We start from the raw sequence: 17,324 nt of genomic DNA on the forward strand, positions 1-17,324 counted from the left end.
CGTCCTCGGTCGCGGTTCTCGTAGCTCCCTTCGAGCTCCAGCCTGCTCCTAGCACGCTACAACATAAACCTCCACATACCAAAACCTACCCTAAGACCTATTTTGACCCAGGTCTTACAGAGACAGCGAATTTCTCAGCCACTTCTCAAGGCCACGGAGTCACAGATTCAGCCCCAATTGGATCCAGCTGTGGCTGCAGAAGAGGCTCGGAGACGCAGTGTGCCTATCACATTCCATGGTTTCTTCCTCTTAATTGCAGCTGATCTTTCCCAGTGCAACCTTTCAATAAAATGGGCTATTTCCTTTGAAGTTCCGTCTGTATTGTCTTCACTTCTGGCCACAAACATCGAGATGCTAACTGAGAGGGATACAGGTCGCCAAAAACCCTTCTAATCCGGAATTCAAGCCAGGAAGAATGGTGGAGCCCGTACTTGCACCTCCAGGGTTTGATTTTCTCAGCCTAATTCGCGCCTGCCTTCCTCAATTGTGTGGCCCCATCGGGGAAGAAGACCTTGGCGTTGACAGGGACAACCCCGACCTTGGATCCTCTGGGGAACAAATACATGAGCACATTCCGCCTCTAATGGGACCGTTACGTGAGTGTGCTCCGACCCACAAACAAACCCATGACAATGTCCAGCGTCAAAGAAACAGGGAACGCCGATGGATAAATTGCCGCGCGGAATCAAATGCAGAGGTTCAAACTGCGGCTTCTTTTCCCTTAAGCATCCTTCCCATTATTGCCCCCACCCTTGTTTCCAAAGCTCCTCCCTTAGCTTCCCCCTCAACCTCCCCCCTATGCCCTTCGCCTTTGAGCTTGCGAAATTCAAAACGCACGGGAAAATGAAAACGCAAGGCTGAGAGGGAGCCGGTGCAAGCTGGGCCCTCAAAGCGGACAATAGCACATGTGCTGTCCGCCGGCACAGCCATAGAGGTTGATCTTGAGGCCCGAGATTTTGACGCTGCACATGGGGCTCATACTGCCAAACCGGGCACTCGGAAACAACGTGGGTCGGACGCCGATATCCAGAGGCGTTACTCTGTTGAAGACCTGGTTGCATTGGGGTTCCGTCACATACCATGGGATGGGTTGTATGTACTTGAATATTCTCCTTTCATTGTCCTTGGTGTCACGAAGCGGCAGAGGCGGAGTGACTAACGGAGCGGGAAAGCGGAGCGACTAAGCAGAACGGTGAGGCAGAGCAACTGGACAAGGCAACAAGGCGGAGCGACTGGTCCCAGATAATGACAGAGATATATTGAGTATCGTAGTCATAGGTAATAATAAGTAAGCACATACCTGGTCCCAGATAATGACAGAGAGGTCAAGATAAGGGACCAGGCTGTGGAGGGTTGGCTATATATACATAATCCGGTCTGCGAGAAACAACGATGTAATACTGTACAGTTTAGGAACAAGGAAGGTGGCGGAAGCCAGTAGAAGGAGAAGATGGGTCAGGTGGATCAGTAATCGATGGATCAGTAATCGATGGGGGTTTGACAGTGATGGGATGATGTATCGTACAAGTAAAGGCGTCGAGACGGTGAGAAAAGGAAAATGATAGGGGCTGCGTACTTTATGACATTACCCCCCTCCTTATGACCATTGCCCTCGATGGTCAAGGCTTTGCCGCTGTTGGGTGTTTTTTATGAAAGGCCCGAACAATTTTTGGTGCTCGACTGAGGTTGGCTGCGGGTTCCCAAGAGTTGTGCCCTGCGTCGTAACCTTTCCACTTAACCAAGTATTCCAACTTCTTCCATCGAACCCGGCTGTCTAAGATCTCCTCTACTTCGTATTCCGGTTCGTCTTCATCCTCTAAGTATACCGGCTCTGGTGGTGTTGGTATTTCGCCATTAATGGAGTTACCTTTCCAGGGGTATAGTTTATCAACATGGAAGACGGGATGGAGGCGATCTAGGGATAGGGGAAGGTCAAGGCGGTAGTCTAAAGGGCCAATTTTCTCCAGAATGCGATAAGGGCCAAGCTGTCGATCTCCTAACTTTTCACTGGAAAGCTGAAGGTTAATGTCCTCTGCACTGAGCCAGACTAGGTCTCCAACTTTAAATTGATGAGCTTTCCGCTTCCCGCGTTCGTATCCCTCCTTCTGTTGTTTCTTTCCTAGGTGTAAGGCAGCTCCGGCATCTTGTCGCGCTTCTCGGAGAATCCGTATACGGTCATCCACAGCTGGAATACCGCTGCGTTGGCCCACTGGGATATTGAACAGGGGAAGATAGCCGTAGGTTAGCTCGAACGGGGACATGCCTAGCGCAGAATGAGTCCGTGAGTTAATCACAAACTCCGCCATGGGAAGGTGCTCTGCCCAGTCGTCTTGTCGTCGTCCTACATAGAGGCGGATGTATTTCTCTACTTCCTGATTTGCTCGTTCGGTTTGGCCATTAGACTGAGGACGGTATCCGGAGGTTAGATCTGATTTAATTCCTAGCCTAGCGAGAAGGGATCGCATGAGTTTAGCTGCAAACTGGGGTCCGCGGTCGGATTTAAAGTGAAGAGGAAGACCATGGAGACGGAAGATCTCTCGGTAGTAAATATCGGCAACGCCTTCGGCTGTGATGGAGCTGGTGCAAGGAATAGCGTGAATTTGTTTTCCATACAGGTCTGTGCAAACCAAGACAGCATCGTAGCCTTGGGAGTTAGGTAGCTGGGTTATCAGGTCAACCCCTACCTCTTCCCATAGACCGGATGGTACATCTAGTGGTTGAGTTACGGCCCGTGGGTGTCGCTGGATCTTCTTACGGGCACAAACCTCGCATCCCTCAACGTATTTTTCCACAAAAGAGCGCAACGTGGGCCACCAGAAATGGGTACTGACCAAGTCAAGTGTCCCGTGTAGTCCGGGGTGTCCTGCAGTTGGATGGTCGTGGCATTGACGGAGTACCTCAGTGCGTAGGTCGTCGTTTGCTGGTACGTATACTCGACCTCGGTAGTAGACCAACCCATTGTCTTCTTCCCATTCGGCTATCCCATTGGCTAAGCGTTGTAGTCCGTGCTCTTTGACTGTTTTGAGACCCTCCAATACCTGTGCCTCCCGTTCTGAGGCTTTCCGGATACGATCCTCTAAGGGGTTCTGTAGGATCGAAGCTGCAATTTTTACGAAGTGGCCAGGTTTAAGGACTGTCTGTTGTCGGTTATCATCGCTGTCCGATACATGATGAACTGCCATGCGGGAGAGGGCATCAGCTTGGGTGTTTACTCTGCCAGGGCGGTGGATCATATGAAAGTCAAACCGTGACAGATAGAGGGCCCATCGGGCTTGTCGGCGGGTGAGGTCTTGTGCAGTGCGCCAGAATTCGAGGTTCGAATGGTCCGTAATGATGTCAAATGGTTGAGGGAGTCCTTCTAGAAAGTTCCTCCAATCCTTCAGTGCTTCAATGATAGCAAGCATTTCTCGATCGTAGATTTCGTAGTTCCGTTCCGCTGGCTGCATGGATGCCGATCTGAAGGCTACCGGATGCCATTGGCCATCGTCTTGCTTCTGCATAAGGGCGCCTCCCGTGGCAAAGCCTGATGCGTCTACCTCGATTCGAGTAGGCCTGTCTGGTGTCCATAGAGCAAGGATCGGTGCGGAGATGAAGGCTTCTCGAAGGGTATCAAATGCTTTCTGTCGAGTGTCGGTCCAGGTAAAGCTGGTGTCTTTCTTCGTCAGGTCGTTCAGAGGTCGTGCTATTTTGGCAAAATTCCGGATAAAGCGTCGGTAGAAGTTTGCAAATCCCAAGAACCCTCGTAGTTCCCGAAGGTTAGTAGGGACTGGCCAGTCACGAACAGCCGCTACTTTTACCGGATCCATTCTCACCTCCCCTTCTGAGATGATGAGTCCGAGGTATTCAATCTGTTGTTGTTCAAATTCGCATTTTTCGGGTCGTAGGTAGAGGTCGTGCTTTTCTAACCGAGTTAATACTTCCCATACCATTCGTCGGTGTTCCTCGAGATCGTTACTGAAGATAAGGATGTCATCTAGGTAGACTGCCACCTTGCCGGCTGCAATGAGATCAGCAAATATAGCATTCATAAGTGCTTGGAACGTGGCAGGGGAATTTGTGAGACCAAAGAACATGACCTTAGGCTCGAACAAGCCTCGGGTTGTTGCGAACGCGCCTTTCCATTCATGCCCCTTCTTAATCCGTATGTTATTGTAACCCCAGCGGACATCAAACTTCGTGAAGTATCTGGCTCCCTGAAGTCGACTAATGATGTCAGCAACTAATGGGAGAGGGTATCGGTTCTTCACAGTGTACTCGTTCAGTTTCCGGTAGTCTTGTACGAAACGGAGTTTCCCATCCTTCTTCTTTACGAAGAAGACTGGTGATGAGATTGGTGATTTTGAGGGGACGATATAGCCTTTCCGTAGGTTTTCTTCTAGGAAACGATCCAACTCCTCCTGCTCATTTAGGGACATGGGATAAATCTTGGTACGCATGGTTGCCGGTGCTCCAGGTACGAGATCAATCGCATGGTCCCAAGGTTGGTGGGTAGGTAATCGTTCGGAGGCGGATTCTGAGAAAACCTTCTTGAAATCACAATACTGCTCAGGGACCATTTCTTCGAAGGTTTTAACGGGTTTATCTCGGTTGGCTTCCTCTGCTAACTGCTGGGAGTAAGTGAATCCTGCGGCGCACCAGACTTCCTCCGTCTGTTCCTCTAGAATTCCTGCTTTTACCCATGCCCGGCGAGTTTTATGATTGGCTCGAATTCGGTGTATTGGTGGTTCTTCCACCGCTGCTGATTCACTCGGTTCAAGGGTCGCTTCTAGTGGCACCTCAATGTGGGGGTTCTCTGCGGGAGGTTCCAGTTCCGGGAGTTCGAGGACCGGGGTTTCTGTGTGAGTGGCGGCTAGATGAGAGTACAAGATCTCCTCGTCTGGGACTTCTTCTATCGTTACTCGAGGAGGCTTTACTGAAAGTCGTCCTTTCTCCCAATCAATCTCCGGATTTACCTTCCGTAGCCAGGGGAGTCCAAGGATGATGTCTTCACCTCCTAGGTTGGTGATCAGAAAGTCCATCCATCGCTCTTGATTATCCACTGTGAGTGCTAGACGTGCAAAATGGGTTATCCGTCCAGCTCGGTTAGGTGTTCCATCGATATTAAAAACGTCGATTGGTTTATGGAGGGGTGCACATCTTACATGGTTCCGGGTGACAAAGTCTTGGTTTAAAAACAGGGCGGTAGCTCCACAGTCTACCATGGCTGCAGTTGTTATACTGTGATTCCTTCCTCTTAGTCTCGCATGAATTCGGAAATGTGGGGAAGTAGAGTTTAATTCCCGGATCGACGATATTGTACATGATGGGTGCGAGTCATACGAGGAAGTAGCGAACATAACAAACTGATTACGGGGTACTCTCGGTGCAGCCGAAGCGGGTACCCTCTTTAAAAACCCTGTTGAAAGCCAGAGGACGAGGAGGACATAGCGTTAGCACGATCAAGTAATTCCCTTATTTGACCAATCTGATTGGAAAAGTCCTGGTTAGGGGGGCTCGGAGTAGCAGCTACGGGTGCAGGAGCAGATGTTGGGGTCGAGGACGCGATTTGGACGGATTCGTTTGGGAATAGGGAGAATGGCGCGGGTCCCGTAGCGGATATCTGTTGGCGTCGAGGTTGCTGGCGTCGGCCTCGGTCTCGTCCGAGTCCCATGAATTTGTCTTGGCAGACTGCTTCCAGATGTCCTCGACGTCCACAGTAGCGGCAGGTGGTTTCTCGGTGTGGGCAGTTTTGCTTGACATGACCTTGGGCACCGCAGCCGAAGCATCGTCCTCGCATGCGAGCTAGGAATGCTTCCCTAGTATTCCCATTACTGGTGTGGGTTGCATCAATGTCCATAGCATGGGGGTCAGCAGGGGTAGTATGGGCGGTATGCGTGGGAGGGTATCCAGAGTTCCGGCCAGTCATGGTGGGATCGTGCAGGTAGACATCCACCGATATGGCCCGTTTGATTGCCTCCTTCAGAGTCGGAGCAATTCCTTGGGCAATGTTTACGGTGATGAGGTGTTGTCGGATCTCTGGGAGTAATGCAGTGAAGAAACGTTCCCGCAAGTCAATATCAGACATTTCAGTCCGATCTCCGATATCCTTGAACTTCTGAGCGAATTCCGCAACTGTCTGTCCTTTACTTTGCCTGAGATTCTTGATCTCGCTACGGGCTTCCATACCTGGGTCCATTGGTTCAAACCGTTGGCTAAATTCCTTCAGAAACGCCTCCCAATTTCCTCCGAAAGGGGGATTTTCTGCATTGAAATGTAGCAGATGGGGAGTTGCCCAATCTCCGGCACTTTCTGTGAAGAAGCCCAAGGCGGACTTGATGAGTTTTACTTGGCTTTTGGCGAGATCCGGTTGTTCTGACGCCCAATTCTGGAACTGAGCCATGAAGCGACGGGCTTCAGCGCCATCTTTACCCTTGAAAACCTCGGGTTTGTTCATGCTTGACTTAGAGGATGAGCGTTCCTCCATAGCTGTAGCAAGGTTAGCTACTTGTCTGATGAGCTGAGCCATGAGATCCTCCGCAGAGGTGTTTGGGGCAGGCGGGATAGGAGTCGACATGATGGGAGTAGGCAATCGGGGTTGGGGAATCGGCAGGAAGGTTATATTGCTCACAGTGAGTGGCTCTCGGATTGAGTTCGAAAGGGCGTTGGGGCAAGGTTGAGACTGGCAATCGCGCCAAGTATCGTCGTTGTTATGGGCGTGAGCTTGGTCTCTGGGGTCAAGTGCGTGCGGGAGTGCGGAGCAGTCTATACTGGCAACAGGTGTTTCAGAGTCGGGCGGAACTGGGGAAGACGTGGTGTCTATAGACCCTGCAAGGACAACCTTATCGGTAGGCTGTCAGTGCAGTAATGGATCTTGACCTAATGTCACGAAGCGGCAGAGGCGGAGTGACTAACGGAGCGGGAAAGCGGAGCGACTAAGCAGAACGGTGAGGCGGAGCAACTGGACAAGGCAACAAGGCGGAGCGACTGGTCCCAGATAATGACAGAGATATATTGAGTATCGTAGTCATAGGTAATAATAAGTAAGCACATACCTGGTCCCAGATAATGACAGAGAGGTCAAGATAAGGGACCAGGCTGTGGAGGGTTGGCTATATATACATAATCCGGTCTGCGAGAAACAACGATGTAATACTGTACAGTTTAGGAACAAGGAAGGTGGCGGAAGCCAGTAGAAGGAGAAGATGGGTCAGGTGGATCAGTAATCGATGGATCAGTAATCGATGGGGGTTTGACAGTGATGGGATGATGTATCGTACAAGTAAAGGCGTCGAGACGGTGAGAAAAGGAAAATGATAGGGGCTGCGTACTTTATGACACTTGGGCTTATTTGAGTGGTTTAGAACTCCATATCCCCTCATCGATCCCTTAGGCCGGGTTATCGGTGTTTTGGCTGGAACACCTGGTTCTGGCTATGCAGAAGATCTTCTCCGAGCTTCCGATCTGATTCTGCAGGAGGGTAAGCAGGCTGGGCTTGGTGCCGCTGCCCCCAACCCTCATTTACGCAGTTCATTCCCAGCTTATAACTGCGGCATTACTATGGGAATGGGAAGCCCTTGCCCAGTTGCTCTCAACCCAAAGGCTTTAACAGTTGTTCTTGTGCGACTTGTAGGGCATGAGACCGTCCTCCAAATGGCTATGTATCAAAACCGTAAGCAATTCGTTTTGCAATTAACATTTGCCCTTACCCTGAATTTCTAGGAGCTTTCTCTATTTGGGCTCCTCGTGTCTATGCAGTATATGAAGCAACTCAGACCAGAATGTATGAGGAGTTACCAACTCTTTCCCGAAACTTCCCAGGTAGTGTATTTTCCGCTGCTGCCTTCAATTTCGGGGGTAATGTGTGGACATATAAGCATAGAGACCATTTGAACTGGCCATTTGGGTGGTGTGCTATCACTGCACTAGGCCGGTTTGACCCAGCACGAAGTGCACAACTCATACTCTGGGAATTAAAGCTAGTTATTGATTTCCCTCATGCTGCTACTATTCTCATTCCTTCTGCTGTTATTACCCACTCAAATACCCCTGTTGCTGAAGGGGATATTTGAACGTCTTTTATGCAGTTTACAGCTGGTCCTATTTTCCGTTGGGTTGAGAATGGCTGTATGACAGAAAAGGAACTTCACATACAATACCCAGACTGGTGGGCTCGTATGGTGGAAGATAAGCACACAGTAATTGCTCGTCGCATACAGCTTTTTTCAACTATGGAGGAACTTCTAGAAATTGCTGAATAGCATAGTTCTGCTATTGGTTTTCTTGAACATAGTAAATGTTCCGGTTATGTATTAAAAAGGTTGTATCGATGCAAATGATGAATGGAAGTACGTAGTCTATTCTAAAAATTATATGCCATGTCATCCCGTTCCTCATCTTCAGTAAAGTTGAACTCATCAGCATTCATATGTAGGGTGCAGAGGTAAGCCTTCACTGAGGACGTTGCCTTGTCTATAATAGCATTCTCTACCTCTAAGGACCCACTTGACTCGACTCGATAGATGAAGTTCAGTACACATTGAGGAGGCATTCCATCGAAAGTCAGAGAATGGAGATATACCCCAAGCTTTGAAAGCAGGTACCTATCCTTGGGATCTGGGTGAAGGATCTTTCGGGCTACCTTTCCCCACCAGACAGCCACCCAGATTTGGAAACAACGCGTACTATGGTGCTCAGCACTACACTCTGCCGCAGGAGAGATAGATCCATCATCCTTGGGAATTGAATAGGCAAGGAGAATCCGCCTCGCATTCAAGGTCTCCCGAGCCAACATGATTTTTGACAGTACTGTAGTGTGAAGGCTTGCATTGAGCTCCGATGACAAGCCCAGAATGTTTTCGAGGGATGTAGTGATAAGTGCACCCACAGGAGGTCGAAGCCAGGAATCTTTGAGAAGGGGTATCTCCTGGCTGAGGGATATCTTTTGAATTGTACTCATTGGGGGGGTCGTAATTCTCCAGGTGGTTGATAGCCCACCGCAGTAATGACCGCATCATGAGAAAACGGGCAGACTGTAGTAGAGCTATGAGTTGAGGAAGTGATGGAGAAAAGGAACAGGGCTGCCATCTTCTATTGCTGTGCAAGTGAGTGAAGATATTGAGGGAGAAAATAGGTTGGTACGCACGCATGCTCCAGCCAGGCCAAGACCATCTCGAACTCCATAGCTGATAAGTTGGCAAGGTAAATGGGTTGGCCATCGTCATAAGTGCCTCCCCCAGTGACCATGCTGGTGATGAGCTCGGAATGATTCTTCAACACAGACAAAGGAAATTTGAACAGTGTTGTACCTGCCTAGTTTGCATTAATGTGGAAGAAAATAGAAGAAAATCAAAACAAAGCTTACACAAAAGCTGGGGTATGAGGGGCCACAAAGAGGGTCATAATATTTTGGATGTCAGACCCAGTCAGAGGCTATAGGACCTGGAGAATGAACGGAGCCAAGTGCTGAATATATAGTGCAATGCATTTAAATACGTCAAACCGGACCGAGAGTGGACCTGGGAGATCCGCTGCAAATATTGCTGATTGTCATTCCAATATACCCTTCTCTTCAGTTCAATGCTGCCAGACTATCTACCTCGACTTCCAACTCCTCTGACCACCACCAGTACCACTTCCTGGCCTGCAAATATCATCCATGCCCACCAGATTGTATCCGATATCTATTCTCATGCACTTCAGGCCTTGCACACAGATGCTGAGAAATCTCGCCTTCAGTTCACACTGTAGGGCATTGGTCAATGATGCATTTCCTCTTATTCTGGCCTTTGAGCTTGGAGATGAAGAATACCCTGTATTGAAAGAGTGGGTTTACAAAGTAGCTGAGATATTGATGGAGCTTTTACAACAAACACAAGAAGCCGAAGGACATCCATCGACGGGGTAAGTGTGATGTTACAGACTCAAGATATGTTTCTTATATACAGTTTTAGGGAATCAAATGTCCGGTTCATGAAGCCTGTTAATATCCAGCGAACAGGGAAGAGAGGTCGACCGCGGAAAGTACCTGATGAAAACCTACTAGAGGAAGCTTTTGCACCTAACCGAAATATAACCATTAGCCAACTTGCGAGCACTATTGGCATACATCGGAATACTCTATCCAAATATTTACAGGAATATGGGATTAGTCCCCGAGCCTACAGCAGTATATCTGATGCTGATCTCGACAGACTGATTAAAGAGTACCGCCGGCATAATCCACAATCAGGGGTCCGCTACCTAAGGGGCCGACTCAGGAAGAAGCATGGGCTTCGGCTTCAGAAGCGCAGAATCAAGGAATCAATTGACCGAGTTGATCCCCTTGGAAATATACTTCGGAATTATACTATGATTCCCCGCCGCGTATATCATGTCTCTCGTCCAAATGCACTCTGGCATCTGGATGGGCATCACAAGCTTATTAGATGGGGTTTTGTAATACATGGAATCATAGATGGCTACTCCCAAATGGTATGTCTATGCATTACTTACTGCCCTATTGAATTGTACTCATCAAGTGTTTCAAAATAGGTAGTAGGGCTACAAGCAAGCAACAACAGTTCTTGAGCTTTTCCTTACTGCAATAGAAAAATATGGTCTTCCATCACGTCTACGTGGTGATCGAGGTGGGGAAAATACAAAGGTTTCCATTTATATGATTATCGCTCGCGGCCTCCATCGTACAAACTTCATGTGGGGGACGTATGTGCCTATCTTCATATTTTCCTGTGTAATCTATACTGAGTAATTTGTTACCTTTGCTTAGATCTACGCGTAATAACCGCATTGAGTGATTATGGGTTGAAGTTGGGGCACAATTTGCATAGCAATGGAGGGCTTTTTTTCAGCGACTAGAACAGCTACATGGGCTTGATCATGGGGATCCTGCTCATCTATGGTTGCTGCATTATCTCTTCTTAGATGAGATTAATGAAGACTGTAATACATTCTGTGAAGATTGGAACTCACATCCAGTCTCTGGAGAGGGTCATGATCAAACACCTGAGGTAGGCACTTTTTATTATTATTTTAACTTGTTGGTCATATAACTTGCAATATTGTAGGACATGCACCTCATTGGTCGCCTTGAGCATGGTGAGTATGAAGATGATTGCAATGGTCTTGACCCCACAATCATTGGACGATACTATGGGGTGGAAGATGAGGAGGATAATATTGAGCATAACTCATCAGACAGTGACAGTGGCTCAGATATAGATAACACAGATGGTGTTGAGGCTGAAGATATATCTACACATACCAGCTCAAGCTCTGATGAAACACAGAATTTGCCAGGTATATAAATTATATGATTTGCCTATATTTTTTTCTTCATAACTCCCTTTCTAGATCGTATTCTAAAAGATGTTCAATCTCAATTTCATCATGCACCAGTATGGGTACCAAAGCATAAAAACCCGTTTTCCACCAAGTTGCAACGAAAAGTCTTCAATGACTGTTTAGTGGAAGTCTTGGAGAGTGATGCAGGGCTGCCTTCAGGGCTTGGCATAAGGCAGGATGAATGGGAAGAGGAAGGTTATCCCATATTTGAGACCCTTAAGTCAGGTAGGCGGGGCACAAAGGAACTGCAAATTCCCTTACCTCTGGAAGATTGGCTACCTAGGGCAGAGGTCTGGGTAAAAGCACTAACTCTTATGAATAACATTATGGCAGTAGATAACGCCTCTGAATAAAACTTGTAGGAGCAACCTTTAATATTATTGGATCTTAATTTGAAACTTAGTGTAACCGCATTTTCAGGCTCTATTATATATATATGAATGTCGAAGTTCCCCGCTGGTTCAAGATTCAACTTATAATATTCAGAGATCGCCGTAAACATTCTCTTTTTCTACCACCATATACCTTTTCTCTCTCTTAATTATGCCAAAGCGAAAGGAAGCTCCAAGCTCCGAATCATCTGGACAAGAGGAGGAGAGCAACAGCTCAAACTCTGATTCTGATATTCCCTCAGCTCGGAAACCATCTGCCTACAGCTCGTTGAAAGCATTGGCCTTGAGGAATCTTGCTTTAGGATCTGGAAAAGGCCAATCATCACTCCGTTCAGCAGCAGAGGCGGAATCAAATTTGGGCTACAAAAACCAAAAGAATCAGTCATCAAGTTCAGGCTCATCTTCCACTTCACATGTACCCACCAAGAAACGGAAACCCAGTTCCTCAAAAAGAGTTGTACTGGGTGGGGCCAGGTAATGAGACGCACAAGCGTATTTTGGTTATCATACATGATTACTTCATACATACAAGCTATGGGGACGTGATATGATGCCCACCTATCCAACGAACACGGTGATAGCGATTTGGTGATTTTAGGGTAGGTTATGACTGAGGAATGAATATTTTTCGGAAGAGGGGCATCAGGGAAACTGTCCCCTTGAAATATGAGACAATATCAAGAAAGTTTTGAAATATTTTGTAAACTAGTACTACATTTTCAAAATTCCGATATTTTCAAAATATAATGCAATTTGATTTATTTAGAATTTGTTTGATGAATCTCCAAACTATGTAGGAATAATATTTATAATTGGTACTAAAATTCACATAGTTAACTATAGAGGATGAATTAGTGGACAACTTCTTGAATTGTGGCTTCGACTTGGCTAGTACTGGCCATAAATGGTTGAACAATTCCTCTGCAATCATGTAATCAGTACTAATGTAGGTTGCCCGGAATCATATTTCTGGCCTCTTAAACAATATACTATGGTGACTACCGATTTAAATATGAAGTGACAGGGCTAGCCAAGCCTTTTAGAATTACAACTTTTGTAGAAGTACAAGTGTCAGCGACTGGTTCTAGTAACAGATGTCACCAGGCGTCACACTCAAGAAAACCTTAGAGGGCGGGGCGATAAAAGAAGCAAGCAGAGTTCTGGGCTAAACCAGGTAGAATAGACGAGATCAAAGCTAAGGAAATACAGCAAGTAGCTACAGCCTATATACTAGTGAACAACCCTCTGCCCTAGTAATGCCCAACACCCTGGGTTAGTGGTAAACATGAGTAGAACATAAGTAAAGTAGTGCGTAAGTAATGAAAGCTCGATCGCCATGCTGTATACGTGTTGTGAGACTGCTGTGTTTAATATAAGTAAATGAAAAGCGCATGTTGTATCAGTAAGCATAAATAATAGGTCAGGTGACAAGATAAGATAAGATATAGGATAAGGGAGATAGAAGATAAGACAAAAGATAAAAGATAAGACAAGGGATAAGGAGAAAGATAAGATGAAAAAGAAGTGATCGTAACATTACCCCCCCTTTAAGGCGCGAATTCCATGACGCGCAAGTCGGTTGACAAGTGCTTCAGATGGCATGGTACTTGGGACTGGTTCTATGTCTGGTGTAGGTATTTGTCGGAACAATTCAGTGGGAAATTGAGCAATCGGAATCTCGATCCGTTTAAGGGTTCGAGGCCTGGGCTTGTTAGGATACTTCTTGTGGAAGTCCTGAACAGCTTCTTTGGCATTCGTCATATTAGCTGCAGGTTCCCACGTCATTTCATGTGGTCCGTAACCTCTCCATTTTACCTTGTACTGGATGCTATTCCAATACTTGCGTGCATCCACAACCTCTTCTACTTCGTACTCTTCTTCTTCTCCAACTACTTCTGGAGGTGGCTCGGTATTTCGGGGTTGTGTCGGGAATTGGGGTTCATGGTACGGGGATAGGTGTGTTTCGTTGAAGACATTATGGACTCTTTTCCACGTGTGAGGGATGTCAAGTTTGTATGAGCTGGATCCGATCTTTTCAAGAACTTTAAACGGTCCAAATCGTTTATCCCCAAGTTTCTTCATTGGGCGATCTGTCGTTATGTTGGTTCCTTCAAGCCAGACTTTATCACCAGCCTTATACTCTATCGCTTCATTCCGGTGTTTGTCATATTGGCGCTTCATGTCCTCAGCGGCTTTTTTCAGCGCCGATCCTACTTCTTCCCTGATCCGTTTCATACTATCGGCAAACTCCTGTGCTGTTGGGTTTTGTGACGTCATCTTCGGTGTGGTATATTTGTATGGGTGTCTGCCATTGTCTGCGTAGAAGGGCGAAACCTTCGTAGCTGAGTGTACTCGATCGTTATATGCAAACTCCATCATTGGAAGCCATTCGTGCCAATCACTCTGATGATGATTCACAAAAAGACGGATGTAATGTTCAATTTCTTGATTTATCCGTTCCGTCTGGCCATTAGTCTGAGGATGGTATGCAGTTGTATAGTTGCTTTCGATTCCTAGCAACTTGTACAGTTCCTTCATGAAGCGGGCATGGTACTGAGGGCCGCGATCGTGGACAATCTTCCGGGGCATTCCATGGATCGGGAATACTTTGTCACGATAGACACGTGCCATTCCTTCAGATGTTATCGTAGTATGTGTGGCAAAGAGCCGTAACCTCTTCGTGAAGTGATCAACAAACACGCTGATGGCATTATACCCTCCAGACTCGGTAATTCGCCAATCATATCTGTTCCTATGATTTCCCAAGGCTCAGATGGTACGTCATGTAGATGTAACGGTCCTACGGGTTTTGTACGATGTGTCTTTGTGGCCTGACATTTTTCACAGCCTTCCACGTAGATCCTGACATCTCGACTGATTCCTGGCCACCAGTAGTTGCGTGTAATTAACTCAATAGTTTTATAGCGGCCAGGGTGTCCTGCTGTCTGGGCGTCATGATGTGCCTGTATGATTCGTCCTCTGAGCTCTTTGTCCTTGGGGACATAGATGCGTCCTTGCCAGACTGCTAGTCCATCCTCAGTTTCAAGCCATTCCTTGTCTTTAGACTCGAGGGCAACCTGTACTAACTTGTCTCGCTGGTTTTTCTTTCTTCGGATGAGATTAAGCAGATCGTCTTCGGGGGCAGATGTCTGATCCGTTACTTGAGAAATGAAAAATTCTGGTTTTAGCAGTGTGACGTCGGTATTGTCATTCTCCCCTTTCTCAAGGCCTGACATCCTTGACAGAGCATCGGCTTTCCCATTGATTTCCCAGGCTTATGGAAGAGCTCAATATGGTATTCAGCAATTTCAACTACCCATCTGGCTTGTCGTCGATTCAACTTCTGAGGTTTCCGGAAATACTGGAGATTCTGGTGATCGGTAAAGACTTCAACAGGTTCTTTTGCGCCCAGCAAATACTGTCTCCAGTCTGATAGAGAATCCATGATGGCCATCATCTCCTTGTCGTAAATTTCATAATTCCGTTCAACTTCGTTAAGTGACCTGGACCTGAAGGCTACTGGTCTCCACTTTCCATCGACATTTTGCGATAAGACAGCACCATTTGCGTAATCGGAAGAATCAGCTTCAATCCGGAATTTTCCAGTCTCTCTTGGGATAATGAGAGTGACGTCTTCGATGATCCGGTCTTTCAGTTGATTGAACGCATCTTGTTCAAGAGATGTCCATTCCCAAGTCGCATTCCCTGTGAGCCGTGTTAGGGGTTTGGCAATTTTACTGAAATCTCGGATGAACCGGCGGAAGAAGTTGCAAAACCCTAAGAATGATTGTAGTTCGCGCTTTTTCTGTGGTGGCTGCCAGGTTCGAACTGCTTCAACCTTTTTTGGGTCCATCCGGATTTGTCCATTGCCTACAATGATACCAAGATATTCAACTTCCCTAGCCTCAAAGGTGCACTTTTCAGGTTTCAAGTACAGTTTGTTGGCTTTTAGGATGTCAAGAACCTTTCTGACGATGATCCGATGTTCCTCAATGTTGTCCGTGAAGATAAGGATATCATCCATATAGACAATGACGTGTCCTTGATCAATGAGCTCTCGAAGGATGTGAATCATGAATACTTGGAACGTGGCGGGTGAGTTTGTAAGTCCGAAAAACATAACTGTGGGCTCGAACAAGCCTCTGTTTGTTCGGAATGCTGCCTTCCATTTATCTCCTTCTTTGATCCGGATGTTATTAAATCCCCATCGGACATCCATTTTGGTAAAGATCTTGGAATTCTTCAGTTTATCAATGAGTTCCTGGATTAACGGGAGTGGATATCGATTCTTAACAGTCATGTCATTTAGCTTTCGATAATCCTGTACAGGCCGTAGTGTTCCATCTTTCTTTTTGACAAAGAAGAAAGGTGAAGCCATGGGTGAGCGTGATGGTCGTTTTCGTCCCGATCTAAGGTTTTCCTCTAGGAATTCATCTAAAGCCTTCTGTTCCGGTGGACTGAGGGGATAGACTTTACAGTCAACTGGTTTGGAGCCTGGCGTTAACTCTATGGCATGATCCCATGGACATCTTTCTGGCATTTGGTCAAAGTCTTTTTTACTAAATACATCAGCATACTCGGCAAGGTACGGAGTAGCGGCATCTGTAGTAGCAGTTTGTACTTTGATATGGCCTTGGTCAGAAAGATACCCATCCCAATCGAACCAGAAGATCCTTTCACCATCGACAAGTTTTTCCTCTGTACCATCATCCTCAGGTGATTCATAGTGTGGCAAATACCCGCATTTGTCAGGACAACGTTCGAACGTTAACGTAGATTCCTTCCAATCAATGCTAGGATTATGGTAACGTAGCCAGTCTATGCCTAGAAAGATATCTGTCTTGCCTAGATTGGTAACTGCCATATCTATCCGTTCGGCATGATCTCCTATCACCATTCGGACTTGTACATAGCCTTCTATGGAACCATTTTTGTTCAGAGTGCCATCGGCGTTATAGACCGGCATTTTGACTGGTAACTCCTTAACAGTGAGCTGGTGCTGTTCTACAAAATCCTTATTGATACAGGACCCTGTGGCTCCGCTGTCTAGGAGGGCTTCCATTTCAATCTGTACACCATTGTCGATATTCTCAATAGTGGTTCGCAACTTTAGCTCACGTCCTCGGGTACCTCGGACGAATTTCTTACGACTTTTGAGATTGGTAACTGCTTCAGTTGCGGTTGCATGACTCAGATTTTGTATAGCCAATACCGTTTCTTCCGATGCTTCTCTGATACGACTTTCAGGCATCCAGGCTCTAAGGATTCCTATAGCCATAGGGAGTTTGTCCATTTGTAACCGCTGCGCCACCCATTCAGGTGTGTTTGGTTCATATCTCACAGGTTTTTTCTCAGCTCGGGTCGTCATTGTAGATAAGTTATTTTTATTGGGTGTACCAGTACTACCAAATTCAAAACTAAATTGACTGTCTACATATGACGATGACGAAAAGTCCGATGCTGATTCTGAGATTGGCCCCGGCAGACCTGCGTCTACTGCTGGGGCAAGACAAAACCCAATTCTTTGGCCATAGCCTCCTGATCCTCCTGTGTCATCCGGCTCCACATGCCTCTGACGAACTGCGGCTTCGGTGCTTTCTCTGGACAGAACTT

General features: G+C 46.8%; 2 protein-coding genes across 2 annotated transcripts; one reads left to right on the forward strand and one right to left on the reverse strand.

The window, feature by feature from the left end:
* Positions 1-7,245: 7,245 nt before the first annotated feature.
* C8R40DRAFT_1178816 (uncharacterized protein) lies at positions 7,246-8,048 on the forward strand (the record flags this gene model as incomplete). The annotated part of the gene is made up of 3 exons (XM_046232926.1): positions 7,246-7,275; positions 7,333-7,648; positions 7,699-8,048. The coding sequence occupies 3 exons, from the start codon at positions 7,246-7,248 to the stop codon at positions 8,046-8,048; spliced, it is 696 nt and encodes a 231-aa protein (XP_046078760.1).
* A 290-nt stretch (positions 8,049-8,338) lies between these two features.
* C8R40DRAFT_1178817 (uncharacterized protein) lies at positions 8,339-9,222 on the reverse strand (the record flags this gene model as incomplete). The annotated part of the gene is made up of 3 exons (XM_046232927.1): positions 8,339-8,906; positions 8,974-9,066; positions 9,122-9,222. The coding sequence occupies 3 exons, from the start codon at positions 9,220-9,222 to the stop codon at positions 8,339-8,341; spliced, it is 762 nt and encodes a 253-aa protein (XP_046078761.1).
* Between the last annotated feature and the right edge of the window lie 8,102 nt (positions 9,223-17,324).

Source organism: Lentinula edodes (genome assembly GCF_021015755.1).
Source record: "Lentinula edodes strain Le(Bin) 0899 ss11 chromosome Unknown C8R40scaffold_101, whole genome shotgun sequence".
Taxonomy (NCBI): Eukaryota; Fungi; Basidiomycota; class Agaricomycetes; order Agaricales; family Omphalotaceae; genus Lentinula; species Lentinula edodes.